General features: G+C 45.2%; 1 protein-coding gene across 1 annotated transcript; it reads right to left on the reverse strand.

Annotated features, from left to right (window-relative positions):
* Positions 1 to 971: 971 nt before the first annotated feature.
* Positions 972 to 19,559, reverse strand: TRHR (thyrotropin releasing hormone receptor). Its single transcript, XM_056854696.1, has 2 exons — positions 18,777 to 19,559; positions 972 to 1,376 (listed from the first exon to the last, which is right to left on the reverse strand). Exons 1-2 carry the CDS (start codon positions 19,557 to 19,559, stop codon positions 972 to 974), a joined length of 1,188 nt encoding a protein of 395 aa, XP_056710674.1.
* Positions 19,560 to 21,023: the final 1,464 nt, after the last annotated feature.

Raw genomic sequence — 21,023 nt, forward strand, 5'->3', positions numbered from 1 at the left:
TAAAGAGGAAAGAGCTAATTTTTCATTAATTGCTCCACATGAGTAACAGCGTACATCATTCGGCTTCTTAGCTCGGTAAAGCAAGCAATGTCTAATTACAGATGGTGTGAGAAGAGTAAGCCTTTGGAACCTTCATTTGATGACAATAAAATAAAAACCGAGGATGCCAATAAAATAAAAACCGAGAAGGGTTCAGAACGGGATGATTCTGTGATCTCAAATAAGGTAAAAGAAGCAGCCATTCTGTAGGACACACAACGGTCTTCCATCTTTACATCACCTGAAATGAGAAATGGAAATCTTTAGATAGCAGAGGAAAGCAAGCTTACAGCATCTCACACAAGTAGAAAGATTTCCTGTCTCTTGAGAGTACCATCTATTTTTTAAAAAACACTTTATTTCCCACATTACATTGATCAAAAAGTAATTTATATTGCCGCTTAAAATCTGTGAATGCTATCGATCATCAGTTTCCACACAGCATATTATGTAGATCACTGCTTGAAATGATTTCAGGAAAATAATGGGCAATGATTTGTAATGGTGAATGACCAGAATCTGAATGTGTCAGCAGAACACTCCCATGCAGAATATTAACTAATACATCGCTAGTGAATGTTTCCAGGGCCCATGCAGTAAGATTTTACAGTTTATGGTATTTGGGCTATGAAGAAATGGACACATTTTATCATCCTCCAAGATTTCTCCCTGGCTGTAGCAGCATACAGGTTGCACTATTTTGAAAAAGACTCTTGCTTTCCCTTTGGAGATTGATCCCAATGGGTAGCTGTGTTAGTCTGTCAACCGCAGTAGAAAAGAGCAAAAGTCCAGTAGCGCCTTAAAGACTAACAAAATTTCTGGCAGGGTATGAGCATTCATGAGCCACAGCTCTGTTTTTCAGATATCTGAAGAAGTGATATCTGAAGAAGTGAGCCATGGCTCATGAAAGGACTCCTTTCCCTTTGGATTAACTAGCAGCAGGCCTTTACCTCAGAAGACACACAGGTATCATCAAAAGACACTTTTGAAGAGGACAGGTAAGCATCTGTGATAGTGATATCGTCTAGTTCGGTGTTGAAGTGATCCGACTCCTTGATGACGCTGTAGGTGAGGGCCACGCTGTAGTTGGTGGGCTTTTCCGATTGTTTCTGCTGGCATTTGCAGAGTTTCCGGAAGGCGGCTCGGAACTTCTGGGACATGAGGTTGTAAATCACAGGGTTGATGGCGCTGTTGAGGTAAATGCAGATTCGGCAGAATAGCAGGAACCAATTTTCTTGGAAAGGGTTAGACAGAAAAGAGTTGATGACCACCAGAGTCCGGTAGGGCATCCACAACAATGCAAACAAAATGACAACCACAGCCAGCATCTTGGTGACCTTGGAGGAAATGAAAAGGTATAACCTGTCAGCAACAGAAATGCATAAAGCAGGAAAGCTGTAGGGTAAAGCATTAATGCAGTGATCCTCGATGTATGTCTATGGGCACCAGGGGACCTGCTGATGGGTTTCCTGTCACCCATTTGCTTCTTCTCCAAAGGGCCTCTTCCTGAAAGCAAATAGCCAGTCCTGGATGTCTTCTACCTCATGGGACCATAGGATTGTTAACCTTCAGGTGAGGCCTGGCAATCTCCCAGAATTACAACTGAACTGCAGAGATGAGTGGCCCTGGAGAAAATGACTGCTTTTGAGGGTGGATTTTATGGCCTTATACTGCACTGAGGTACCTCCCCTCCCCAAACTCTATCCTACCCAGGTTCCATCCACAAATCTTCAGGAATTTCCCAACCCCGAGTTGGCAACTGAAAATGAGGTGCTTCAGAAGAACCCAGGAGGCATCACCGTTACGCCTGCAGGGAGAATCCAGGCAGAAACAGCTGCCTACATACTGGACTTTGCTTGACTTCACTTGCAACCTCCCTGGGTTCAAATCCCCCCTCTTTCATGCTCAATGTGTGACTGAGGCCTACTCTTCCTGTCTCATCCTAACCTCTCTGACAGGATTATGAGGATAAAATAAGGGAAAGGACAACTGTGCACACTACATCAAACTCCTTAGAGAAAGGGTGGCATAGAAATGCACTGTGTGTATGGATAACTGGGAGGGGTCAGCTTCGAAGCCCGACCACTAACTGGATTATGGGTACCATTTTTATTTATTTAGCGTGGTGTAGTGGTTAGGAGTGGTGGACATTTGGAGAACCTGGTTTGATTCCCCACTCCTACACATGAAGCTAGTTGGGTGACCTTGGGCTAGTCACCGTTCTCTGAACTCTCTCAGCCTCACCTACCTCACAAGGTGTCTGTTGTAGGAAGAGAAGGGAAGGGAAGGGAATTGTATGCCTGTTTGAGTCTCCTTAAAAGGTAGAGAAAGTCAGCATATAAAAATCAACTCTTATTCTACTTCTTTTTCTAAGTGGAACTTTTGAAAGAATAGCTCAGTGGTTCCCAAAGTGGGCAGTACCACCTCCTTGGGGGCGGTGAGATTACCTAGGGGGGCACCAAGAGACCAGGGGGGTGCTAGAGGTGGTCCCCTTCAACTGTTTTGTTGGATAGGGTAACGGGTGCTGGGGTTGAGTTTGTGGAACCAAAGTTTGGGAACCACTGGAATAGCTGAACCTTACTTTAAAATAGCACAAGTTCTTTCAGCACAACTGGAAGTCACCCTGTAAAGCACCAATGTTGTGTCTGTGGGTTTTTTTTTAATATGAAGGGTCTCATGGCACTTTAAAGACTATAAAATTTATTATATTTACCTTGTGCAATGATAAAGTGAAGTCTGGATCACTAAGGCGTCTGTCGCTATAAATTCATTAGCACCACAACAGTTTTGTTCTTTGCGCCACAGCAAACGAATAGAGGTATTTTTTTTAATGTAGCTCTGTCTCTGTCTGCCCAGCTTTTGGTGACAGCTATAAAGTCCTCAGTGAAGTAAATGGATCAGTTGAAGGTCAAGTCCTTCACAGTTGGCATGATTGCATGGGCTTCTCCATTTTGGATGTTCCCATCCTAACTTCCTTGGCTCCACCATCAACCAAAAGGGAGACTGCAGCCAAGAAATCAGAAGGAGATTGAGATTGGGAAGGGCAGCCATGAAGGAGCTAGAAAATATTTTGAAGTGTAAGGATGTGTCACTGGCCACCAAGACTAGATTAATTCATGCCATCGTGTTACGGATTCCGTGGACTGCCAAAAAAACAAATCAGTGGGTTCTAGATCAAATCAAGCCTGAACTGACCCTAGAAGCTAAAATGACTAAACTGAGGCTATCGTATTTTGGTCACGCCATGAGACGACAAGAGTCACTGGAAAAGACAGTCATGCTAGGAAAAGTTGAGGGCAGCAGGAAAAGAGGAAGACCCACAGGAGATGGATTGACTCAATAAAGGAAGCCACAGCCTTTAATTTGCAAGATCTGAGCAAGGCTGTCAAGGATAGGACATTTTGGAGGACTTTCATTCATAGGGTCACCATGAGTCGGAGGCGTCTTGATGGCACTTAACACACACACATCCCAACTTCAAACGCTTGTAGGTTTTTCCAGATTGGAATGAGTCCCAATACTAACCACCCTGGGTTACGATGGTAATAAAACAGTTTCGATGATTCGAAACCTGCAGAATCCTTTTCTGTTTTGTCTAGAATTTATATATATAATTGTTCTCTTGGTACATAATGAACTTCTTTAAAGAACAGAAATGCATTCTGCATTGTTTTATTACTATCGTAACCCAGGTCAACTAGCAAATAAGTCATCGTGACTCCACAGAAAGGGTAATGGAGTCAGCCTGTACAAGGATACTTTGCTTGCTGGTGATTTCAGCAATCCCATACTACCCAATTGTGGCCAGTCGAAAGTCTCCTTATTTTAGCACATCCCTGGCTGAAAAAGCAGCCTGAAGAATGAGAGACATTATTTTAATCTGAGGTACTCACTAGCTTGAACTCAGTGGCTCTGACGCTAAATCAAGAGTGCTTCATTTATCCAAGATGGAAGAGCTAGCCTTTATTATAACAGAAAATGGTACTTTGAGGTGGAACGATATTACACAGAGTAATAGCAGAGGGCTGAAAAATAAACAGAGGACAAATGCGCTCTTAAATCTACTGATGTCAGTTCTTCTCAAAGTGTTCGAAGGAAACCACATGACCCTCTTTGATGCTAATGCCTTCCAAATAGGGCCACTCCTGTGAACATGTGATGCAGGCACACTGGTGTCTCAGGAGAAGTCTCAGTGGTCCAGGTGGATGGACCCACAGAATACAGACAATAAGTATGTCATGAGCAGAAGAGATTTCATTAAAGTACATGAAAAGCAGATGATTCCAGATAGCCAGAGCAACAGACGAATCCAGCTACATTCTCCCATGTTTCACTGCATATTGTTATAGTTATTGGGTGAAGACCCTGTAAATATACGAATGAGATCTACTTTTTTCCCCCCCTTTCTGCTTAAAATGAAAAATGAAATCTCATTTTTAAGTTTGGTGATTTACTTAACAGATAGTGCAGGGTTTAAGCTCACCATGTTCTTCTACTTCTGTTTTACTAACTCCATGTAGTTGACCCTTATAAAAGGCAGAATGTTTTTAAGTAGGGGGCTGAATTTCTGCTCATTCTTGACCCCACATACCAAATTTATTATGAGCCTCTTAAATTAGGGCATCTAACAAGGGGAGACTTTTAAGTAACCTTTTAATGGTGGTTCTGAACGCTGCAGTACGTCATTCACCTCTCCTCTCCCTGGTTAAGAGCGGTGGTCTCTAATCTGAAGAACCGGTTTGATTCCCCGCTCTTCCACATAAGCGGCGGACTCTAATCTGGTGAACCGGGTTGGTTTCCCCACTCCTACGCATGAAGCCAACTGGATGACCTCAGGCGAGTCACAGTTCTCTCTGAACTCTCCCAGCCCCACCTACCTCACCTACCTTTTGTGGGGAGAGGAAGGGACGGTGATTGTAAGCCAGTTATCCTTAAAAGGTAGAGAAAATCGGCATATAAAAACCAACTCTTCTTCCTCTCTCCTCTGACGACTAAGTAACAAACCTGCAATCTCTAGAAGCACTGAACCAACCAAGAGATTCATCCTTAGACACACAGAGTGTTTGTCTCATGGAGTTGGAGTTGTTAATTAATAAGGAGGGCTCACCCTTTTCCTGACATCACAAGGGTAGGGTGAAATTGTAAGAGAGCAGCAATTATAGCCCTTTGCTAATTGGGAATGCTGTACACATGTGGGCATCATCAAGTTCAACAGCAAAGCTCTTGTAGCATAAAGGAGGAGGCCCGAAGAGAGGAAAGAAACAGGAGGAAAGCCTCTCGTTTTTCTAAATATCACTTCTACATGCAAACATTAAGAGCTTTCTTAACAAGGACCTTTCAGACTGTGAACAAAAGCTCCCCAGATGAATGGATTGTGGAGTGGTTTTAATGCAGCAAGGAAATGGTTCAGATGGATACCACCTTACTGCTCCTGAAAAGGTGTTAATGCGTCCAGGTAGAATGGATGAGTTTGAATACGTCAGTGATGTTTGTAATTTCCTTTACTGAGGATAATTTGTGCATGTAAAACAATGGGAAGAATATGAGTTAGGTTGAGTCCCAAGGGAGCAATAAAGGAAGCCGTCACTCACATCCTGCCAACCTGAACCAAAGGAAATAGAAATCGCTAGACGCCCCTTCTGAGTCAGCACAGTCTGTGACCTATCAAATTGTGCTCTGTATTATGGACTTCCAGGTACTTGACAGCTTTTTGGGCAGCTACAATAGCAGGCGGGGAGCAAAACATCAAGAACTTCATTGAGCCCCCAGTAGGTTCCCATAGCACAGTTGGTGGGCTATGTTTTTCCTGCTGAGTAACAGCTTGTGCAATCCCACTGTACAGTTGCACAAAGCTTCACATCAACCCTTGGTATCCACAGGCACTATCCAAGATAAATATTTAAAAGCTTTTTTCTCTTTGGTGATTAATCTAAAAACCACACACACAAACACACACACACAAACACACACACACACACAAAATGATGCCCCAGTCTGGAGGTTTCATGTTTGTGTGGGACTGGGAACTCCAACATGTCTACAGAAAACCTACATTTCTGAATTATTGTGCCAGATATAATGGGTTTAAGAACATAAGAAAAGCCATGCTGGATCAGACCAAGGTCCATCAAGTCCAGCAGTCTGTTCACACAGTGGCCAACCAGGTGCCTCTAGGAAGCCCACAAACAAGACGACTGCAGCAGCACCATCCTGCCTGTGTTCCACCGCACCTAATATAATATGCTCCTCTGATACTGTAGAGAATAGGCTTAAATAGTGAAGACAAAGGACAGCATGGAGTGATTCTCCCAACACCTTCAGTTTTCTCAAAAGCCAGCCCTCAAGAGAAGCCATTTACAGCACAGCAGGGTGGGCTAATCCCTTCTGTTGTGTCCCCAGGAGAAATCTACATCCCTGAGGTACTTAAAGACTGGTAGAGTAGGGGGAAGGCTGAGGGGGGAAGACCCACTGTGGGTCTCCACTGAGGAGAAAGGCAAAGTATAACAAACAAACAAACAAACAAGTAAAGACATTAAAATGTGTGAATCATATCCCCTAGGGGGAAATAAAGCTTTATTAGGATAGATCATGTCCTAGACTGTAAGCTTTTGGGGGCAGAAAGCTTTCTCTCAGGCCTATGTTTATAGGGTTGCCAACCTCCAGGTAACAATTTACAAGTGAAACTTGGACTGCAATAATAGTTAGTCAATAAGAAAGCAATCACTATGGCTATTTATAACAAACCAATGATAATATTAACTTATAAATTCAATATCTGATTTATCTTGTTGTTTCTTCACAAAGATAGAAATTATACAAAATATCATATAACAAACAAAACAGGCTTCCGGTAATTTTCCTGTTTCATATAATCTTTAATCAGTTGCTAAGTATGGTTTTGAAAAAATTATAGTTCATTAATCCTCTGTTTCTTCTTTTTTTCAGATTCTTTACTGAAGAGTTGCTGAGGATTATTATTGCACAATGGCGATCCCACGTTGTATCTCTTAATTCTAAATAAAATATTTTCCAAAAGGCTATCATTGGAATTCATTATACATCAAAACATGCCACAAAACAAAATTAAATTAATTACAAATTATACTTACAGACAACTTTTTTTCACGTCTTACATCCTTAAGATATACCAATCATATGGTGAGTATTCTTATATCATGTTGGGATATAGTGGAGGGAAAGGGTGCGATATTTATACAAGACGCTCCTGTGCAGCATTTTACAATGAGAGATCACAGAAAGGCAGAATAATCGCACACCGAGTTCAATCCATTGGGGGCCATTGTATTAAACATTGTAATAAAGTGAGCCTCTCTTTGGTGGAGAATCCTGTCTATATTTTCCTTATGAAACCGTTTTTTCCGATATTGCCATAAGGCAAAAAACCTAAGGTCATTGTCATTATGTTTTGCCTGTTTAAAGTGCGCCACGATCGGAGCTTCTAACACGGAATTGTGTATCCTCGATCGGTGCTCTCCGATCCGTATTTTCAAGGATCGACTCGTCTTGCCTATGTACATAAATTCGCAAGAACATAGAACGGCGATACTTTGGATTCTCTCGGCTGAAGATTATGATAACGAATGCCTTCGGCAGCTCGCACAAACAGATTTTTATGAGGAAATAACCAGGGACCCTACCAAAAGTGTACTGAACATTGTAAGAACAGTAATCTTTGAAGCATTATCCTTAGATTATATTACTAAAAAGGAGGCGGACTATCTTTATAATCAGTATCCAAGAATGCCTATATTTTACATTTTACCTAAGATCCATAAGACATTACACCATCCCCCAGGGAGACCAATTATTTCAGGCATTAATGGAGTTTTGGATCCAATTTCAAAGTATTTAGAACATTTTCTACATGCCTATGCTATGGATACCCCATCGTATATTTTGGACACTGGGGATTTTATAAGGAAGATTGAAGGTGCTACGGTACCTGGAGATACCATTTTAGCCACTTTTGATGTGGTCTCCTTATATACAAACATTCCTCTCCCTGAGGTTAGAGCAATCATTGAAGCCAAGTTGGAATCACGAGAAGATAAACATCCACCTACCCATTTTTTAATGAATTTAATAGACTTATTATTTGAGAACAATTACTTCAGGTTCAAGGAACAAATTTACAAACAGGTCAAGGAGGTGGCTATGGGTTCGGCTGTAGCCCCCTCGGTGGCAAATATTTATATGGTAGCATTTGAACAGAAGTATTTACTCTCAGATGCTTTTTTTAAACAACATGTTTTTTTCTACTCAAGATTTGTGGATGATCTGGTGATGTGTATAGACAGTGAGGATAATTATAGTATCATGGTTGACAAACTTAATCATGCTGATTCCAATATCAAATTTGAATGTAAATATCATTATAATTGTATTAATTTCTTGGATGTCAATATACACAAGAATGTTGATGGTAAAATTTGGCTGTCCCCATATAAAAAACCAATGGATCGAATGGCCCTTTTACATTTTAATTCCAATCATCCAGGCCACCTGAAACATAATTTGCCATATAATCAAATGTTGAGATTAAAAAGAAACTCAGCTAATAGTAGAGATTTCGATATAGCCGCCTCCTCGCTAAAAGGTGCTCTCATGAGAAGGGGGTATCCAATGGCTTTAATTGACTCAGCCAAAAAAAGAGCAGATGCACAGCCACGGGAACAGATGTTCATTCATTCCAAGAAAGCTATTCCCAAATTGACTTCATCTTTTCAGTACACTCCCTTGGTGAGTGGCATTCGGAAAATTATCCATAAACATTGGCATATTATTGCCTCTTTGCCTGACTGCTCTGAACCACCCCTATTAGGGTATAGAAGAACCATGTCCCTCAAGGACCAACTTGTGCACACCGATAGAATTGATCGGCCCATTGTAATTAATAGGACAGGCCACTATCGATGTGGATCTTGCACTATGTGTCCATATGCGCTCCCTGTTAAGAGCTTTACTTATGTGAAAACGGGTTTTACATTTGAAATTAAGTCATATATGAATTGCACCTCAGAAAATGTTATCTATGCCGTTCTATGTTCTTGCGAATTTATGTACATAGGCAAGACGAGTCGATCCTTGAAAATACGGATCGGAGAGCACCGATCGAGGATACGCAATTCCGTGTTAGAAGCTCCGATCGTGGCGCACTTTAAACAGGCAAAACATAATGACAATGACCTTAGGTTTTTTGCCTTATGGCAATATCGGGGAAAAACGGTTTCATAAGGAAAATATAGACAGGATTCTCCACCAAAGAGAGGCTCACTTTATTACAATGTTTAATACAATGGCTCCCAATGGATTGAACTCGGCGTGCAATTATTCTGCCTTTCTGTGATCTCTCATTGTAAAACGCTGCACAGGAGCGTCTTGTATAAATATCGCACCCTTTCCCTCTACTATATCTCAACATGATATAAGAATACTCACCATATGATTGGTATATCTTAAGGATGTAAGACGTGAAAAAAAGTTGTCTGTAAGTATAATTTGTAATTAATTTAATTTTGTTTTGTGGCATGTTTTGATGTATAATGAATTCCAATGATAGCCTTTTGGAAAATATTTTATTTAGAATTAAGAGATACAACGTGGGATCGCCATTATGCAATAATAATCCTCAGCAACTCTTCAGTAAAGAATCTGAAAAAAAGAAGACACAGAGGATTAATGAACTATAATTTTTTCAAAACCATACTTAGCAACTGATGAAAGATTATATGAAACAGGAAAATTACCGGAAGCCTGTTTTGTTTGTTATATGATATTTTGTATAATTTCTATCTTTGTGAAGAAACAACAAGATAAATCAGATATTGAATTTATAAGTTAATATTATCATTGGTTTGTTATAAATAGCCATAGTGGTTGCTTTCTTATTGACTAACCTCCAGGTAACAGCAGGAGATCTGCTATTTCAACTGATCTCCAGCTGATAGAGATCAGTTCACCTGGAGAAAATGGCCACTTTGGCAATCGGACTCTATGGCATCGAAGTCCCTCCCCTCCCCAAACCACACCCTCCTCAGGCTCCTTTCCAAAAACCTCTCGCCGGTGGCAAAGACCTGGCAACCCTATATGTGTCTGTGTTATAACCATCACATCCATTGAGGATGCCATATAATTAATAATGTGTTGGAGGGAGGGTTTTGAAGCATGGTTTTCTTGGCCAGCAGGGATCCAAGTTTCTTTTCTGTTTTCATTTTGTAGAGAAACATCATTGTGGCAGGTTCAGGTAAAGTTTAGGACACCTGTCCTCTCTCCAAATGGCACATCTGATGCAAGCCTAACTGCACGTATCTATGATATGTGATACACAGCAGCCAGTGTAGATACTTATGCTGAGTTAGGGTCATGGCAGTTGTCTACTGCAGTCTTACATGGCCTTGGAACTTAAGGCTGCTTTTTCTCACAACAAATTTATTTGCTCAAATCTGCTCTATGGCACTGAAGTCCCTCTCCTCCCCAAACCCTGTCTTCCTCAGGCTCCGCCCCCAAAACCTTCCGCTGGTGTTGAAGAAAGAGGTTGCCTCCCTAGTTGCCAGCTCCGGGTTGGGAAATACCTGGAGATTTCAGGGGTGCAGCCTGAGGAGGGCGGGGTTTGGAGAGGGGAAATACTTCAATGCCATAGAGTCCAATTGCCAAAGCGGCTATTTTCTCCAGGGGAACTGGTCTCTTGTTGGTTAGAGATCATTTTTAATAGCAGGAGATCTATTTTATTTTCAATGGCTGTTTTTTTAATGGGTTTCTTTTAGTGTTTTAATCATAAGCCATCTCGAGCAGGTTTCTGGGGAGACAGTGTATACATTTCCCCAATAAATAAATAAATAAATAAATAAGAACAAATAGGTCCTCAAACAAAAATCGTGAACATGCAGCACTCTGTGCCATCCCATAATGATACAGACTCTGATGGATGCATGGAGTCAGAAGATTTCCATGATGACAATAACATTTTTCTGTGCTCTCAATACCACAAGTGCAACCTGTTCAGCAAAAAAGATTTACAATAACATGCAAATATTCAAAACAGTCAATTTTGGAGCTACAGTGTCCAAATGGATGTTTTGGGTTGGCTAAAAAACAGATTTGCTGTCCCCCAAATACTTCAAGTTATGCGATAAAAGCACCTTCCTGGGACTTTTATAAGGAAAATGTATTAAAAATTACTGTTTGGTGGTGACCGACTATAATTTTTTTACTCTAAATTTACCTCAAGCTTTTGGGGACCCAAAGTATTCCCCATAATCCTGAAATATCAAATCAGCTACCTGTTCCTGTAACTTGGACCTGTAGCTGCCCCTGTAACTTCTATGAAGTATTTTTAGTTTCCATCCTGTGAGGAAGAGGCAACCAGCACTCCAGCTTTTAGGAATGGCGAATGACCATTAAAGGTCATTAAACAAGTGCCTTTACGAATCAAACTACACAAAAGCCTCCAACAGATGTGAATCTGTTCATTTTACACAACACAAGATCACATCTACAACATTACATTCAAAAAACCCTTAGAAGCAAGATGACAGGAATAAAGATGTGGCCATCTCATCCAATCTTCTTGCCGAATGATCAGAAAATGATGAAATATGCCCCAACATGTTACTCGCATTCAACGTCTCCCTTTCTGTTCTGAATAAGAACAATGAGACTTTGATCCGACCCTCTTCAAAAGATGCTCTTCCCAGGATGCTGTATTATAATTTCATTGATCTTGATCCTAGCTAATATGACCCTCTCAAATTTTACATTCTTTCTTAAGTGCAGCATCATTCAATTGGCCTAATTGAACCAAATAATGAAAACTGAATGGCTGCTTAAATCAGAAGGGTGTGATTAAGTAAAAGAGACAATGTCCATTCATTCATACATTTGTGATATACGTGGGGTTAGCAAAATGGTCACAAGAAGATCAGTTCTCATCTTTTTCCTCTTCAAGGTGCCTCCCTAGATTTCTGCACCAGCTTCCAATCACTTTAAACCTTCGACTCCTCATTCTCCATCAGGACTGGTGATCTATTAGGAAGAAAGCCAGCTCAGCTCCAAGCAGTCTGTGAGCAGCTTACAGTGCAATCCTAAACAGGACTACTCAGAATCCTTCTCAAGTCTACTCAATGGGGCCTATTCCCAAGAAAGTGTTCTTGAAAGTGCACTGCTAGCCTCTGCTGGACATCAACATACTAAAAAGGGTTGCCAACCTCCAGGTACTAGCTGGAGATCTCCTGCTACTACAACTCATCTCCAGCCAATAGAGATCAGTTCACCTGGAGAAAATGGCCTCTTTGGCAATTGGACTCTATGGCATTGAAGTCCCTCCCTTCTCCAAACCTCGCCCTCATCAGGCTCCGCCCCAAAACTCTCCAGGTATTTCTAGGGTTGCCAACCTCCAGGTACTAGCTGGAGATCTCCTGCTATTACAACTGATCTCCAGCTGATAGAGATCAGATCACCTGGAGAAAATGGCCTCTTTGGCAATTGGATTCTATGGCACTGAAGTCTCTCCCCTCCCCAGACACCGCCTTACTCAGGCTGTGCCCCAAAAAACCTCCCACCAGTGGTGAAGAAGGACCTGGCAACCCTAGGTATTTCCCAAGCTGGAGATAGCAGCCCTATTTCTAAGGGTGAGAAACAAGATGCTGGTATAGATAGATCACAGGTCTGATCCAGCATGGCTACTCTTATATGCTTAGAAGCTCTGGAACAAATGAGCTCTGCAATTTTGAGATTTCAGTTATGTTTCTTGTCAGGCAGCAAAACACTTTAGGTTTTGAAAAGGGTGCTGATTTCAAAAGGCAATGATGAAAAGATGATCTCTGGTACTTGTCAGCACAGCTTTTTGTGCTGGCATAGGCCCAGAGTAGGGAGGCATTGGGGAAGAATATTTTATAAAACATTTGTGTGGGAGGAGTGAGGTGTTTGTGCTTGAAAAACTGAATAGAAAGCTTAACAGAGGGACTTGGCATAAATGATAGGTGAACCTCGGAGGACTGTAACACAGAAGCACCTCATGGTTACTGCACAATATTTTGCTTATAAAGGGAGAGCGTGGAAGACATCCAAAATTGTCTCTCCTGCCTGTGAATTCTGCCTTTCATTCAAGAGATCAAGGTACCTGTCATCAATTCTTATGAGGCAGGTGATGTTCAGCAAGGGTTCCTTGGCAAAAGACATCCATTTTCACAGCTGAGCACAGGTATGAACTCAACGTCCTTGGCTCGTGTACAACCAAGTTGTTAACATTTTAAAGGAGAAAAGAAGTGTACTTAAAAAGTTTTTTAAAGAAAGGATCATAGCAAGCAGAGAGCCTGGTTTCAAATAGCAAAACCAAATTGAGGGTCTTTTATGCATGGCTGTTTCTCTCGCCGTCACCCCTCCGATGACTTCGGGTCTTCGTTTGGATTGTGCATGTCATTTCTGACCGTGAGAGGTCGCTTTGCTCTCCCCGGTGTTTCCCCGCGTTTTGCCTGCTTTTTGGGGGACCTGTTTTATCTCAAATTTGAAAACGCGGGCAAAATACGGGGGAAATGCAGGGGGAGAGGTGGCCTCTGATGGTCAGAAACTGCATCCATAATCCAAAAAAAGACCGGAAGTCATCGGAGGGGTGAAGGCGAGTGAAACAACCTTGCATAAAAGACCGAGATTGAAAGTTTAAAGCCCCTCACCCTTTCCTGGTTTTGCTAGGAGAAACCAGGCTCCTTACTTGTTATGAACAATTTAAAAAAGAAAAATGTGTGTCCATCTTTTCTCCTTTAAATTGTTGTACATGGACCATGGAAACTGGGATTCACATCTATGCTCAGCCACACACACATGAGCACACACACAAAGCTGCTTTTTACTGAATCAGACCCTTGGTCCATCAAAGTCAGTACTGTCTACTCTGACCGGCAGCGGCTCTCCAAGGTCTCACGCAGGGGTCTTTCACATCACCTACTTGCCTAGTCCCTTTAACTGGAGATGCCGGGGATTTAACCTGGGACCTTCTGCATGCCATGACAGAGTGGGGATTTGAACCTGGGTCTTCCAAATCCTAGTCCGAAACTTTAACCACTATACCCCTCCGTTGATTGGCTGCTGCATGTACAGTAAAGGGAGTTTCAGTCACTCCAACTCTTTCACTAGTAGACTTGTACTATGCACCAAGTTTTGAAACATCCGTTTGGACTTTGCAGCATTAGATGCACACTTCAAAAAATCAGCGATGCACAAATCCAAAAAACGCAATGCATAATAAGAGCTAACATGGTGTAGTGGGTCAAATTTCAGGCTAAGATCTGAGAGACCCAAGTTCAAATCCCCACTCTGCAATGAAGCTTGTTGAGCAACTGTGGGCCAGTTACTCTCCCTCCGCTCAACCTGCCTCATAGGGTTATTGTTCTGAGGACAAAATGGAGGAGAGAATAATATTTAAATAAGCTCACAAAGAAGATGCTTTAGGCTACATATTTCTTGTTGCAGTTCAGACACAGGCCTTTTATGCGGGGACGTTTCCCTGCGATCACCCCCGCAAACTGCTTCAGGGCTTCCTTTTGATTATGCATGCCTTTTCTGCCCATCAGAGGTCGCCTCATTCTCCCCGCGTGTTTTGCCCCTGTTTTCCAGATGCTGTTTTAGCCAGAATCTGGAAAATGCAGGCAAAACGTGCAGGGAGAGTGAGGCATGCATAATCAAAAGGAAGCCCTGAAGCAGTTGGCGGGGGTGATCATGGGGAAACATTCCTGCATAAAAGGCTACCGGATGCTGGTTACCCAGTGCTTGCATGATGCTAGATTTTATGGCTTTTTGTTCACACACAGCAGCACCTAGGGCAGTGGTGGCGAACCTTTTAGAGACCGAGTGCCCAAACTGCAACCCAAAACCCACTTATTTATCGCCGAGTGCCAATGCGGCAATTTAACCTGAATACTGAGGTTTTAGTTTAGAACAGGGGTGGGGAACCTTTTTTCTGCCAAGGGCCATTTGCATATTTATAACATCGTTCGGGGGCCATACCGGGCGTAGATCTCCTGGTGTGTGTGTGTGGGGGGGAAGCTAGGGTTGCCAGGTCCTCTTCACCACTGGCGGGAGGTTTTGGGGGTGAAGCCTGAGGAGGGCGGGGTTTGGGGAGGAAGATTGCACAGCCATAGAGCCCAATGGCCAAAGTGGCCATTTCCTCCAGGGGAACTGATCTCTATTGGCTGGAGATCAGTTGTAATAGCAGGAGATCTCCAGCCACCACCTGGAGGTTGGCAACCTTAGGGGAGGCTATGCAGAGAAGGCTTGGAGGGTGCCTCAGCTCCCCCAGGTCTCCCCCCTCCTCCCAGGTGGGAAGGCAGCCAGCGGTGGGCCCAGGCAACCGAGGTGCCAGGGGGGCGCAGCTTGCAGCCTGCGGTCGATCTGCAGGGAAGGAAAGAAGGAAGGAAGGAAAGAAAGAAGGAAAGAAGGATGGAAGGAAAGAAGGAAGGAAGGAAAGAAAGAAGGAAAGAAGGAAGGAAAGAGAGGAGGAAGGAAGCAGGGAAAGAAGGAAGGAAAGAAGGAAGGAAAGAATGAAGGACAGAAAGAAGGAAGGAATGAAGGACAGAAAGAAGGAAGGAAGGAATGAAGGACAGAAAGAAGGAAAGGAGGAAGGAAGGGAAGAAAGAAGGACAGAAAGAAGGAAGGAAGGACAGAAAGAAGTAAGGAAAGAAGGAAGGAATGAAGGACAGAAAGAAGGAAAGGAGGAAGGAAGGGAAGAAAGAAGGACAGAAAGAAGGAAGGAAGGACAGAAAGAAGTAAGGAAAGAAGGGAGGAAGGAAGGGAAGAAAGAAGGACAGAAAGAAAGAAAGAAGGAAGGAAGGACAGAAAGAAGTAAGGAAAGAAGTAAGGAAGGAAAGAATGAAGGACAGAAAGAAGGCAGAAAGGAAGCATGGAAAGGAGAGAGAGAGAGAGAGAGAAAGAAAAGGAGAGAGAGAAAGAGGGGGGGAAAGAGACAGAAAAAGAGGAGAGAAAGAATAGGAGAGTGACAGAAAAAGGAAGAAAAGAGAGAAAAGCCTTCACACACACACACACACAGCCGGCTCCCTGCGACCGGGCTTCAGCCTTCCCACCTGCCCCCCACCCCAAAGTCCACAAAAGTCCTCCACCTGATCGGCTCCCACGCGGATGCTCCGGCCCCGGGAGGGAGCGATTGGCTTTTTCCTCTTCTTCCCCCCTCCCTCCCTCCCTCCCTCCCTCTTCGGCGGCCGAGAGAGGTTTTAACCCCTGTGCCGCGCGGCGTGCAGGGACGCTTCGCCTTCCCGGCTTGGGGGAAGCATCTTCCTCCCTCCCGCCTCCCGCCTCCTCTTGCCGATGGCGAGAGGGGGTTTAAAGGGGCCGCAGCGTTCCTGCACGCTGCGGCTTCAGAAAGGGCCGTGCTGCGCTGCGTTTCTCTGGCAGCTGCAGCGGAGCCCAGTCTGGGCCAGGAGCCTTCTTACTCCTTCTCCCAGAGGCTCCGGGGGCTGCTTGGGCGCAAGTCCCGCCAGCCGCCACCGCAGCACGCCCCCCCCCCCACCGCACGCGCCGCTCCCGCTCCCCGGCTCCGCTTCACAGGCCGCTCGGCTGGGCTGCGCGCTGGGCAGAACCGGGGCGGCGGTGGCGGCTCCTCTTGGCCGAGTGGGGGAGGCGCCGCAGGTGGCGGCCTGGCCTTCAGGGGCCTTTTGCAGCGGGCGGGCGGGCAGGCGGGCCCTGAGGGCGACCGCTGCCGGCTCGCCCGCTGTCCCCGCCCTCGTTCTGAAGCGCCTCCCAGCCAATCCGGAGTCGCTGCGGACCGCCCGTGGCGCGGGGCCAGGCAAAGCCGCGCCTCGACCCCTCGCCTCCAGCCCGGGAAGGGAAGGGGAAGGAAGGCTGCTTCCCGGGGGGTGAGTGGAGGCGGCCGGGCGCGTGCCGGCCGAGAGGGCTACGCGTGCCAGAGTCGGCACGCGTGCCATAGGTTCGCCAACACGGACCTAGGGGGTGTAGATGGGAGAGAAGGTTTTGCCATTTCCCAATGCAGTAGCAAACCCCTGGGAAGACACTTTCCTCAATAAACAGCCATAGTACAGAATACAGAGCTAGTAATACCCTTTTACACTGCCTTTTTGGTGCATGCTTAGGGTTGCCAACCTCCAGGTGGTGCCTGGAGATCGCCTGCTATTACAACTGATCTCCAGCCGATAGAGATCAGTTCCCTTGGAGAAAATGACCGCCTTGGCAATTGGACTCTATGGCATTGAAGTTCCTCCCCTCTCCAAACCCTGCCCTCCTCAGGCTCCGCCCCAAAAACCTCCCGCCGGTGGCAAAGAGGGACTTGGCAACCCTATGCATGCTACAAGTGTAGGAATTCACTTATCTGCAGTAAGAGAAGCTTCAGGTCTGCTCAGCTGCAGAACTCTGTGGATTCTAGCAGGCTCTGACCACACAAGAGCATCCACCTTTGTCTCTGTTGCACTGGTACCTTTTGTTTTTGAGGTTCAGGGTTTAGTCTGGGTTATGCCCAGAATTCTTTCCAAATTTTTGAGTTCGGTAAACATGAAGGTTACAGTCCTGGACGCAGGCTGTTTAAGACCCATCCATTCAAGCCAAGGGGAGTTAAGCAGTTGCACTGTGCAGCAAAAATCATTTTAATGCTTGTTGACTTTCGTGTCAAGGAGATGTCACCTTGTCCACATCTCAATATCATGGGACTGCTTTGATTTGCTCCCTAGCATCGGGCATTCAGAGGTCCATTACTACTGGACATGGAGGTTCCATTTCACCCAAACCATGAGGAACTAGCTTCGTCACTCCTTACCCAGGAGAAAGGTGCTTCTCTGCCCCAGGAGAGGGACAGTCGACTACAAGCCTGCCCAGCTGAGCATCCAATCAAGGGGGCATGGTGCCAGAGGGCACTGAGAACCCTCCACACAGCCCTCTTATCCAGTGGTTTCCCCAAAAAGCATTTGAGAGACCCTTTTCTTCATTGCCTCCTCACAGGGAGCTGCCTTTTACCGAATCAGACCCTCGGTCAATCAAAGTCAGTATTGTCTACTCAGACCAACAGCAGTTCTCTAGGGTCTCAGGCAGAGGTCTTTCACATCACCTACTTGCCTAGTCCCTTTAACTGGAGATGCCAGGGATTGAACCTGGGACCTTCTGCATGCCAAGCAGAGGCTCTGCCACTGAGCCACAGCCCTTCCTCATAGGTGCACAGTCAGTACCCATGTGCAATGAAAACTTGGGACCATTGCAGATTGGGCTGCACTGTTTGCAAGTGGTTTCTTTTCGGCTGCCTGCATGGCACAGGCTGTCGGCATGCCCGCTTTTGTGACAAAGAGTTTGAACAAGAACAACATGCGCCTCTACAGATGCAACTTCAGGCTTCCCCTCTTGCATGGATAACCCACGCCCACCTCTGACTGTACCTGCAGGTATAGGGTCTGCAGCACAGTTCAAACCGGGCAGTTTTATGGCACGTGTTGAAAATGTCATGCACCAATTGGCTCTATACATACAAAGAAGAACCTTTGGGGCTGCATAGTAAGAATGATCTAATTCAGTATTCCAATAGTGGGCAGCCGCACACCACTGGGAGACTGATAACCAGGACATGCATACCTACTTGTCCTGTTGCTTGTTCCAGCACCCAAAGGTAAACTGCCTTTGAACATGGAGGCTCCATTTCAATCAGTCCAGCAGGAAAGCCTTAGAACAAATGCAAAGTTAACTTCCAACAACTGTCTGAGAGACGATTCTCCTACCTGCCTTCTAGAAGCCACGGCACTATTGATCCCCTTGTTGTTCCCTTTGGTCTTGTTTGGGGCCCCCAAATCATTCTTCCATGTCTTGGAGTTTCCTTTGGGATCTGAAGGAATGGGGTTCAGGAACAAGATCCTGGCGATCAACCCATACAGGACGGTAGCTAGTATCATTGGCACGACATAAAATATTCCAAAGTCCATCATGTAAATTGGAGAATAGTAGCTCCGAGGCACCTTGTACCCACATGACACCACCGTGGCATCTTTGTAGGCTACCGTGTTGAGATCTAGCAAGAAAAACCAGAGCAGGCAGTAAATGGAGGTGAATGCCCAGACAAAAATAATGATCTTTTTGGCTCTAGAGAAAGTGCATAAAAACTGGGCTTTGATTGGGTGGCAAATGGCGATGTACCTCTCAACGGTGAAGGCAGTGATCGAGCAAGAAGAAGCATTGATGCCGAGGTACTGGAGGTAAGTGATGCAGAGACACCCGATGTAGCCGTAGACCCAGGATCCAAAGATGCTCTCTGTGATGTTCGGGAGTCCCGCCGCCACGAGCACCATGAGGTCGGCTACCGCCAGGCTCACCAGGTAGCAGTTTGTGGGGGTCCTCATGTGCTTCGTCCTGACCACCACCAGCACCACCATGACGTTGCCCACAATGCCTAACCCACAGATGAGGAGGACCAAAAAGATGGTGGCCACCTGGTATTCAACGGTGACTGCCTCTCGGCTGGGCAGGAATCCCGTTTGGTTCTGGCCATCGCCCGTGCTGTTCTCCATCTTCAGCCAGCTGCTTCTGCCCATCAGCCACCCGGTCAGCACATCTTCTCCTCGCCTCCCTGAGGAAAGTTGTCCACAGTGAACAGTGCATGAGATGTCGCTCCCTTGTATATCTCTGGACATATCCCTCCCTTCGTTTCCAAGTGTTTCGGATCTCCCTCCCTGGCACACACACAACATTGACTTCCCACACAAGCAGGCCCATCTCTCTTAATCTATTTCAGGGGCTCCTTCCGTTCTTAAGCCAATTTTGCTATGATGCCACACAGACGGCTGTGGGAGGGAAGTCGGATGCCTCAGGAGAAAAGAGAGATGTAAAGTTAGGGCTCTCTCTTTTCACTACTGGGCATTTGAGGGTAGGAAATGAAGGCTGAAGACAGGTTGGGGAAGGGGGATTGAAAATATACCCATGGAGGCGTCAAAATGTTTCAAAAATCTGCAGCATCTCACTGAGCAAAATCCACAGTGGGACAAAAAGGAATGTGTGGATAAAATAAGGGTCGACGGTGCCTCTGTCGTTCCTAATACAACTCTAAAACCATCCTCTGTCTGCTGCCAAATAGGATCTCTGGGCTGGACCGATTCATCTCTCTCAGATCAAAGCATCCTTCCCAGGAGGCAACCCCAAAGGGGTCTTGCTCAGCTAGCCACAAAAGAGGGCAAAGAAAGGAATGGTCTGTCTGTCGAGAGCATTCGAGTCACAACCCTCTCGCGATGTACGATCTCACTGGAAAGCATGCATTAATCGGCACCACACGGACTTCAGCGCTGTTTCATTGCCTCCCCTGCCCCCCTATACAAGATGAGATAAAGAACTTACCTTGGGCTTTGTAGGGACCGGGGATCTGTCCGGGGGCCGATGCGGTGAGCTCCGTCACAACTTTTCCAGGCCAGAGGAAGCTTCACCCCTCGACCATGCGCTGCTCCTGGTTCGAGCTTCAGAGCGCCAGCATCCTTTCAGCCCTTCCAGCGGATGTGCCTGATCTCCTCAGAGCTCCTGAGCTGTCAAATCGCAAGCGATTAGGATGACTTTAAAAAAGAGATAAGGGAAAGGGAAAGGAGGGGGGGAAGCACACAGAGAGAGATCAGTTTTCTCAGGAGCGCTCATGGGAAACCCAAACAGTGATGTGCTGCTTATGTTCCCCTGTGAAACTACATCTAGAACGTGTGTCTGGAAACTCTCTCTCCCTCCTCCTCCTCCTCTAACCTGCTATGAATTTTCACACTTGAGAGAGAGGGGGAGAGAGAAGAGAGGGAATAGCCAAGTCCCCCCCCCTTTGCAGTGTTTTATTAAAGAGCCACAGCCAGTTTCTATCTCTACCTTCAGTTCCTTTTTATTTTGCCAGTTTTGGCGTTAGAGGGCTACAGATGAAATCAGATTAGAAATCCAATTTTCTTTCTTCTTCTTTTAAATTTGCGGGACTTCTCTTTCCTGTCAATGGCAGCAGTTCCAGAAATAGCAGG

The sequence above is a fragment of the Euleptes europaea genome, chromosome 8 (genome assembly GCF_029931775.1).
Source record: "Euleptes europaea isolate rEulEur1 chromosome 8, rEulEur1.hap1, whole genome shotgun sequence".
NCBI lineage: Eukaryota > Metazoa > Chordata > Lepidosauria > Squamata > Sphaerodactylidae > Euleptes > Euleptes europaea.

Coding starts and splice junctions, on each gene's coding strand:
- TRHR (XM_056854696.1), bottom strand. CDS start 19,559: ATGGAGAACAGCACGGGCGATGGCCAGAACCAAACGGGATTCCTGCCC. Junction 1,377..18,776: donor CCGTGGCTTCTAGAAGGCAG/GTAGGAGAATCG, acceptor ATTTCCTCCAAG/GTCACCAAGATGCTGGCTGT.